Consider the following 9,546-nt stretch of genomic DNA (forward strand, 5'->3'; position numbering starts at 1 on the left):
TAAGCCTCTCTAAGATTGCAGTAGCTTTTTTGGTGACGTGGTCATTTAGTTCACTTTCCAGCCTGATGGTCACATCCCTTCTATAATCTTTCTATCTTCTGCTTATTGGATTTCAAATAGCCATTCCCAGATTGTCTGTGTCTTTTAAGCCAAAGTATGGTGAATAAAAATAAGCAAGCCCCCTATTTGGGTGGGTCTCCCTGCACCTGGTACTTGGCATTCCTTAGTTGAGTATTCAGCACTTTGAAGCATCATCTGCATTTGGGCATTCATTTCATACTACTGGCAATATGCCCCTTTTTTGCTTTGCTTATAGTCAGTGAATGAGTTACTTATATTCAAGCTGAATTTGCACTTTGATGTTTTTGTTTTGTTTTTAATTCTAGGTACTTTCACCCCTGTTCCTACTCATCGAACCCTTTCTTGTAATAAAAACAATTCATGACCCTGCCTCTTCATAGTAGTCCATTTGGTTAATCGCCCTATATGCTTATTCTCATACCAAGCTGCACGGTCTGCATTTCTCTGCATGAAGCATTTCTCTTTGCTAAAGTCACTCTGGATATAGTTTTGTAATCTAGTAAATCTTAATATTAGATCCTGATATTACTCCCACTGTATGTTCATTGTCTTGACGCACTCAGTTTCCACACTGAAGTCATTGACCCCTTAATTCACCTTTGAAGTTATACTTTTTTTCTTAAATGTAGCTCTCAACTGTATATTTTGCTTCCTAGAGTGTTTAGAGTAAAAACATAAGTATATGATATTGAAATGCTCTCTGAACTTTTGGGGATCTTATTTACTCCTAATACCTTTATGTAGAGATTTTTCTACTTCTCAGGGGAGACCCTTAGACTTGTGGGGGTAGGAAAGCGAATCCTTCTGAGCATCAAAGTCCTTCCTGCATTCACCCAGCTTCCTCCTGCCTTGATCCTTGAAGTGTTTGAAACCTGCTCCAGGCCTAACTGTTTTGGGGGTTAGGAAGGAGATAGCAGAAAAGGAGTAATTGTGGCTTCTTGTGGACTTGGGGCAAGAGATGGAAATTTAGAAAAAAAATTAATTTGGAGAATTTTTTTGTTCTTCCCCCATGCTAGAAAAGAGCCATACTGATCTTCCTTCCTCCAACCAGTTTTAAAACAAATTCAGACTACCACCTCTCTAAAATGTTAAATTTTCATTTTGAGCAGAATAGATCATTCTATATAGATTTCTTTTTAAACTACACATTGACTTTAGTTAAATTTCTGGGACTTGTGCAATCTGTGCCTGCAAAGGAGTATGGAATTCCTCTTTCTCAAACCCTGGAGTCTGCTATTTCTTTTTGTGCCTTGGCCCCTTGTTCACTAGGGAATGAAGGGAAGGAAAGAGAAAGCCCCTTGCAGTTTGAACTGAGACTCCCAGGTGGCATCTGGGGTTTTTTCCTAGATAGGAGGAAAAGTTCCTTCTATAATAGAGCTGTTTATTGTGTTAAAACATTGAAGCAGTCCCCATGGTCTGGAACATTTCTGGAACATTTGTTCCCTGACCTGACTCTGCTAGGTTCTGGAATTGTTTCTCCATCTCTGTATTGGAGATGTGGCTCTGAAGGAGCTGCTGTAGCCCTGCTGCAGTTATTGTGCATCATTAACCCAGAGGGTGTGCGCTCCAGGGACCAGTAACTAAGTTCTCCGAGTTCTCTTTGTTTATTCTAGTCTCCAGTGGCTAGAACGGGAACTAATCCTTAAACAAAACAGTTAGGGAACCACTGCTAGAGAGGAGAGGCAGGTTTAGGGATGAAAGAGAATATCATGATGTTTACATGATTTTTAAAAGGTGCTATGTCTTTGTTTCTCTTCTGTCACATTACAGGACGGTAAATGGCCTTGACCAGGTTCCTCCAACTGGTCTGGGCTCCTCCAGACCATCATCTGCTCCAGGTATGCTGCCTTTGAGCGTGTGAGCACCCAGTGTCCAGGTGGAGGACTCGGCCCTCCACTGATGAACAAGGATATACCTACGCCTCACCTGTCTGTGCCCACACCTGCAAGGCCCAGCTCATGCCCTTATATCCACCTGCCTTCCCATAGCCAGCAGATGGCATGCCAACTGCATGCCATGGCAAACACCGTGCCCACTGCCCTGCAGGACTCTGCTCGATGTTAACCCTGGTTATTTTCTCTTCTCACCATTGTGCCCATTGGTTTCACATGGTTGCACTTTCGTGGGTCACAAGCTGATACCTATATTACTTGGTTTCTCTGGATACAGAAGCTCTTCCTCACCCCACTCAGCCCCTGCAGCCCTTCTTTGCTGTTTCAGTAGGAGTCATTTGAGTGTAGGACCAGTGCAAATCTTGGAGTTCCCTAAAAGACCACATTGACATGTGTCCTTCATCACAGCAGCATCACTCCTCCTGCTCCCCTCCCCCCAAAAGGGTCTTTTATAACCAAAAGACTTTAGTAATTTGGGGCCTCAATTCTGTCCCGTATTCATGATAGTCACGGACACAGGGCACATGTTTCCTGTACCTTCTGAAGTCTTTTGAGCAGTTAGCATTTCTCTAGGCTCCCATCACCCAGAGCAGCATTTAGTCTTGGCTCATGGACAGCAATGGACAGGGTCCCCAGGATGTCCTAGGGGCTGTGTTCTGGAGGACTTTGCAGCTGTGAGCGTGTCTCCTTCTTTCTGTGCCTCAGACTTGGTGGGGTTGACCACCCCCTCACCAGCTTTCCAGATCCTTCAGTTAAAAACACTATCTTCAGAGCACTTTTGTTTTATTCTCAGTGGGCCTAACCAGTTGAATTGGGAGGAGTTGAGTGGCCCGTCTCCGGGGGCAAAGAGAAGACTGCCCCTCAGAAGGGTAGGACTTTACATGTTTTTCCTGTGCATCCTTTGATTATTCACATGCTGCATTTACTGTTTACATTTTTTTTTGTATATAGGTTTGTAAACATACTTGCCTGAGATATTTGTGCATAACTTGGGCTTTGTAGCTTTATTTATTCAGAATCCATTTCGCATGTTTAATGATTTAGGGTGGTGTCCTACAGGGCAGCTGTATAAGATCATCATGTGGTTTAAAAAACAACAAAACACTTCTCATCAAAATAAAGATCTTTTTTGTGGAAACAGTGAATTTTACAGAAAAGGAAGATTGAAGTTGATTTATTGCCTATATGAGAGAAAGCAAAAGTGGGAGAATACTAATGATTCAAGAAGTCCAGATTCCTGACCCAATAAATCAGAAAGAAGCTACTGTTTCTGCGTGGGGGCTTCCCTAAGGGTGTTAGGGCAGGTATAGAAGGAAGAGGCCTGGATTCTGCTTCCAGGGGCATATCCTTTGTTGCCCTTTTCCCACCTATGCCAATCAGAAGCAGGTGGAGGGTGACCACGAAACCTTGTGAGCAGATTCCTACCATCTGCTTGTTAGGGTTGGTTTATGGGGTAAATAGGGTGGATCCCACCATAATTTTTCATCAAGTGAGGTGTTACCCACTTTTGTCATTCTGTCATTTGAGGTCATTTCAAACTAGGCTTCTTAGATTCCAACTCAAGAATTTTCACCTCATCTCTCAGGCTTGCTGAGTGACACCAGGTATTTGATAGCAGTGACAAGAACAGCGTCAGAAACCTGCAGACTGGATGCTCACAGCTCTCGCACAGCAGGCTTCGAATACTACCTTTGTTACAACAGATGAACTCAGCATTAAGAGCAAGCAGAAACTAAAATACGAAATAAGTAAGCAATATCAAGTGCTAATTCACATTTGTAAAAATAATAAAACATTATGCAAGTAGTCTCTGCTTTTAGACATACTGCATTCTTTTGGAGTCTGGGTTTAAACAAGCTCTCCGCAAGCCAGAATCCTGGCATCATATGCATTAGGTATCTTCCTCTGTAGGAGCAAGGGAAGGTGGCACGCTATTAAGGCATTGATGAGAAATGAGGCCGACCTATTTTCATGGATGGAATCCTATTCATTTAAAGTTGCATCCTAGCTAGTGGAGGTATTGTCTTCCAACTTAAAATCTTATGGGTTCAGGGGCAGCTAGATGGTGCAGTGGTTAAAGCACCGGCCCTGGATTCAGGAGTACCTGAGTTCAAATCCGGCCTCAGACACTTAACACTTACTAGCTGTGTGACCCTGGGCAAGTCACTTAACCCCCATTGCCCCGCAAAAAAAAAAAACAACTTATGGGTTCAATCCTATTTTAGATATTTACTAGGTGCTACCATGGACAAATGACTTCTCAGAGTAGTTGTGAAGAAAGCACTTTGTAAACATCAACATACATACATGTAAATTATTATTAGGCTTGGTCATCACAGTACAGTGGAAACAACTATTTGAAATCAGAAGACATGGGTTCTAAATTAATTGTGTGACTTTGGGCAAGCCACTTCTCTGGACCCTCAGGTTCTTCATCTGTAAAATTGAGAAGATTGGACTAGATAATTTCTAAGGGTCTTTCCTGGTCTAAAACTTATTATTTCTGAGGTTACTTCCACCTTTGATATTCAGGGATTCCTAATAGCCTTTTATAGTGTTGCCTGTGCTCATGATATAGCTAAGGCCTCTTTATTTTCCAAGAGTAGAAATGATAGACAAAGACCTGTTGCCTCTAATAGTCATTTCTTCTTCCCCTCCTGCTTCATACTGCTATTTCTCTCCATATGGTTGGATTCTGCCCTTCTGCTCAGGTTAACTGTCATAGACATGTGTTCATTCCCGGCTGCGTGGGCTCTTTTTAAAAATACAGCATTCAGTTTGATCAGCTGTATTGTTCATCTGGGCATAGTTCTATTCACTGACGTAATGCAAGAGCAAACGGATGTTATGAGCGCTGGATTGGAAGGTAGAGGTACTTAACTATCTTTACAACGCCTGGGCTATTTTCCTCATCTGTATAATGAGGGGGGTGGGCTAGATGACTTTTAAGGCCCTTTGTTTCACATAGCTTTAAAGCTGTGTGAATCTGGTATTTGTGGTCCAAGAACACCCTGCTTGGCAAGGGGTAAACTAAAAGATGCTGTCTTAGCTGGAGTTACTTATTTAATAATGAGTTTAAGTTGACCACATTTTGCCTTGGCAGCCTGGAATTTCATCAAAACATCTCCCTAGCATTTTCCTCTATATATAAACACCTGCCTATTAACACCATCAGGGATGCTTTCCAGGAACTTGACTCTGTCAGTTGCCACTTTTACAAATCTTGACTAGAGAAGGTAACTGATGAGATTGATATTTTTTAAGGGCAGAGATCTGGAGGTCAGCTGAGGCTTCAGTGAACAATCTCTTCTAGATGATACAGTATAAGATGAGCAAAGGGACAGACATTTTCATTAAAAAAAAAAAACATACTATTAAAAGAATAATTTGTGGGGCAGCTAGGTGGCGCAGTGGATAGAGCACCGGCCCTGGAGTCAGGAGTACCTGAGTTCAAATCCGGCCTCAGACACTTGACACTTACTAGCTGTGTGACCCTGGGCAAGTCACTTAACCCCAATTGCCTCACTAAAAAAAAAAAAAAAAGAATAATTTGTTAATCATTATTATTACTGTGCCATTGGAAGGCAGCGCTTGCCTTCATCTAGCACTAGACTTGTACACAGTTAGATGTAGTACAGATTAGAGTATGATGAGTGCCTGTGGAGTCAATGCTGTAAGAGAGATCATTTCTGTGGTGAGAAGGGAGGACTGTAGAAAATGGCTGCCATTTGAGTTAGATCTTGAACGATGACCCTCTAGAGATGATTATTTGGCAAGGTGTTTGGGAGAGGGCAGTGTAAAAGGGAGAGAACACAAGAAAGAATGAAATGTATTCAGAGGCAGAGACTGTAGGTAAGTTTGGCTGAAGTGAACCATCTATGATGAGGATAGAGCCATATTATTAGGGGCCATGAATTCTAGACTGAGGAGCATACTTCATTTAATGGTCAGTTTGGAATACATTAAGGTTTTTTGACATGACCGACTTAGAAAATTGCTCTGGCAGTGTTATGAAGGACGGATGGGTAGGGCAGGAATGGACATCAAGAGACTAGTTAGGCTTGTATGATAATACCTATGAGAAGTAATGAGGTCTTTAGCTGGAGTGGCTGCTATGGAAAGGATAAGGAGGGAAATGTTTGTAAAGTATCATTGACAGGATTCAGAAACTGTGAAACAAGAAGAGAGTCAAAGATGACTTTTGAAGTTATGAGTGGAATGATGATTTAAGTCAGGAAGAAAAGGTTTAGTGGGGTAAATTCAGTCAGTCAGCAAGCATTTATGAACACCTAAAGTGTGCTGGAGATATAAGACAAAACCAAAACAGTCTCTACCTACAATTACCTTAATTTTTATAAAGAATAACAATATGTACATATGTAAGTTAGACATAAAGTAAATAATTTTGTGGAGGAGGCACTAGGAACTGGGGAGACCAAGAAGGTCCTGGTAAGAGATGGAACTACATGGCTATATGTATGAGGGATATCATGTTTCTTCTCAGCGGATTGGGGGGAGGTGGAAAAAGGGAGAGAATTTGGAACTGAAAATAATAACTTTTTTTAAAAAAAAGGAGATGGCATTTGGACTGAACTTTGAAGGAAGTTAGGAATTCTACAAAGTAGAAGAGAAAAGGGAATGCATTCCAAACATGAGGGATGGCTTATGCAAGACACAGAGATGGTAGAATGTCACGTGTGAAGAATGGCAAGCCAGTTTGGCTGGACCATTAAGTGTCCAGTATAGTGTATTTATTGAAATGTATTGGATCTGGAAAAATAGATGAGCCAGATTATAGTTTGAATTTTACCCTAGAGATTCTGGAATTTTTTGAGCAGGGGAGTGACCTAGTCAGACTTGATGACTGATTGGCTATGGGTGAGTGGGATGAGGTAGAGTTGAAGAAGACTCCTAGGCCGTGCACCAGGGTGACTTGAAGTTTAATGGTGCCTTTTTCAGAGAAGTTAGGAAGAGGGATATGGTCCCCATAGAGAGAAATGAGTTCTGTTTCAGAGATATTTGAGATGTCTACTGGCCATCCAGTTGGAAATGTCCAGTAGTTAAATTTGTCTTTGGACATACTTAGTTTTCATTCTTTTCATTAATATTGTTATAGCCACTATATCTATTGCTTCCTTGATTCTACTTATTTCACTCTGAATAAGTTCATGACTTCCCACGATATGAATATAATTTCATTATGTCTTCCATTAATATTACAGTAATATCCCATAATATCCATGGGCTACCTTTTGTTTAGCCATTTGCTTCATTGATATATATATATCCTTTTTTCCCCATTTCTTTGTTGTCAGAAAAAAAGCCTTTACTATTTATTTATTTTGTCTTCACAACAACCCTGGCAGGAATTATTTGCTCTGCTTTATAGAAAATAGTAACAATAGCTAGCATTTATTAGTGCTTTTAATTTCACTAGCAGCTTGTTTCTCAACAATTTGTTTTACTTGAATTATTTTTTGCTAATTTGTTGAGTAATCTCAGAGGCAAAGACACAGTGAGTCAAGCAAGGAGTCTGCCCTCAGGATTTGGTTGGTCTAGAAGACCAGGGCTTAAACCATTCTTTCTTTTGTTGCCTGAGGCATAAAAAGGCAGGCCTTACAGGGAGCTGATGTGCTAAAGATTTAGCAGAATTCCCACTATCTTTCTAAATATCCTTCTGATTCATCTCTGCTGCCATGGTGAATGCTGAGGTGGAGGGAAATATATATTTTCATTAATAATTATATCTTTAAAAAACTTTTATAAGTAAATTTATTATTTCATTTTGTAGTTCATGAGTATTTCCGATTCTAAGCCTGATCCAAAACATTTGACGTTTGGATAGAATAAGAAGACCTTGTAGTTGAAATAAAGGGGTTATGCAGAAGGGACCCATAGGTGACAGTTACAGAAATTTGGTACCTTGAGGCTACCAGACTTTTAGTGATAAATGGGAGACTCTTTCAAAGGAGGAAAATGGCACTGTATGATTTGCCTGAAGGGTGAGTGCTTAAGGGTTGACAGGACCTTGCTAAGGTTTTTACAAAGGCTAGATTGCCAGCATAACGAAAATGAAAATATTTGAAATTAAAATCTTGGCCCATTCAGGAATTAGAGACACATGTGTTTGTGTTTTTGTTTTTTAAGAACTCTGCGTTGAATGCAGTTTATGGACAGACTTAGTAACAGTACAGGGCAGGGTTGATGAAGGCAGGGACTGTGTGCAGGCTTGATACATGATCTCTGCGGTTTCCTTAAGAATGTGTTGAATCACACTGAGACTGGGACTGTAACAAAGAGTGAGGACGAGAACTGGGAATGGACTTCATTGGTAAGAGAGCCTCAAGCTCAGGAGGGAGTGAGGAGTACCCCGTCAAGGCCCCTTAAGGGAAAGGGAACTTCCTCCTAGGGTCAGAAGGTGGCTGGAACTTGGAGGGGCTATTTGAGGAATTTAAACAGCAAGCTGTCAGAACAACATATGACACATTATTGGGAATTAACCTTAGTGCTTCAGGTGACAAGAAAGCAATGCTGGGCAGCTAGGTGGCGCAGTGGATAGAGCACCAGCCCTGGAGTCAGGAGGACCTGAGTTCAGATCTGGCCTCAGACACTTAACACTTACTAGCTGTGTGACCTTGGGCAAGTCACTTAACCCCAATTGCCTCATGGAAAAAAAAAAAAAAAAGAAAGCAATGCCAGGGATTCAGACCCTAATCTTCCAGACCCAGGGCCTCTGGGCTGCATCTAAGCTGGCAAAACTCTCCAGTACAGCCTGAACAAGATTAAAAAGTAATTGGGTCTGGGGCAGTTAGGTGGCACAGTGGATAGAGCACCGGCCCTGGAGTCAGGAGGACCTGAGTTCAAATCTGGCCTCAGACACTTAACACTTACTAGCTGTGTGACCCTAGGCAAGTCAACACCAATTGCCTCACCAAAAAAAAAAAAAAAATTAATTGGGGGCAGCTAGGTGGTACAGTGGATAAAGCACTGGCCCTGAATTCAGGAGGACCTGAGTTCAAATCTGGCCTCAGACACTTGACACTAACTGTGTGACCCTGGGAAAGTCACTTAACCCTCATTGCCCCACCAAAAAAAAAAGTAATTGGGAAATGTTTAACAAAATGAAAAAAATACAACAAAACATAATGTTAACTGTTAGTCTTCCAAGTCAATATGCAGGCTGTAGGAATCCAGTTCTGTTTGAGTTTGATGTCACAGCCCTAGGCTGACCTGAGGACTCCCCTCCTCTCTATGAAGGGAAACCGTTCCAGCCTCTATGAGACATGCCGCTCCTATCCATATGGTGTAGTATAAAACGAACACAGCCAGTTTAGCTTGCTTTGCAACTAGTTGTGTTTAATGAATTTCAGCATAAAATGTTATAACTTTTCGGGATTCTTACTTTGTCAGTTCCCATTCAGTTTTCTCCTGTGGTCTTGGCAGATACTCTTTTTGTTTTTTTCTCCCACTTTACATTATTTGGGAACCTAGGAGTCTAGGACCATAGATGTAGAGTTAGAAAAGCCTTTACATGTTGATGGTGCAGTGCATGTGTATGGGGGGGGGGCGGGGA

General features: G+C 41.4%; 1 protein-coding gene across 5 annotated transcripts in view; it reads left to right on the forward strand.

Annotated features, from left to right (window-relative positions):
• The window catches only part of NDEL1 (nudE neurodevelopment protein 1 like 1), a 75,215-nt gene extending 70,499 nt beyond the window's left edge, over nucleotides 1-4,716 (forward strand). For 2 of the 5 annotated variants that reach the window (XM_044000018.1, XM_044000015.1), the window contains one exon: nucleotides 1,852-4,716. In XM_044000018.1, coding sequence (XP_043855953.1) covers nucleotides 1,852-1,859 — 8 coding nt within the window. In that variant the 3' untranslated portion in view covers nucleotides 1,860-4,716. The remainder of the gene's footprint in view (nucleotides 1-1,851) is intronic. The other 3 variants (XR_006356229.1, XR_006356228.1, XM_044000016.1) reach the window with 3 other exon arrangements.
• Nucleotides 4,717-9,546: the final 4,830 nt, after the last annotated feature.

Source organism: Dromiciops gliroides, chromosome 4 (assembly GCF_019393635.1).
Source record: "Dromiciops gliroides isolate mDroGli1 chromosome 4, mDroGli1.pri, whole genome shotgun sequence".
NCBI lineage: Eukaryota > Metazoa > Chordata > Mammalia > Microbiotheria > Microbiotheriidae > Dromiciops > Dromiciops gliroides.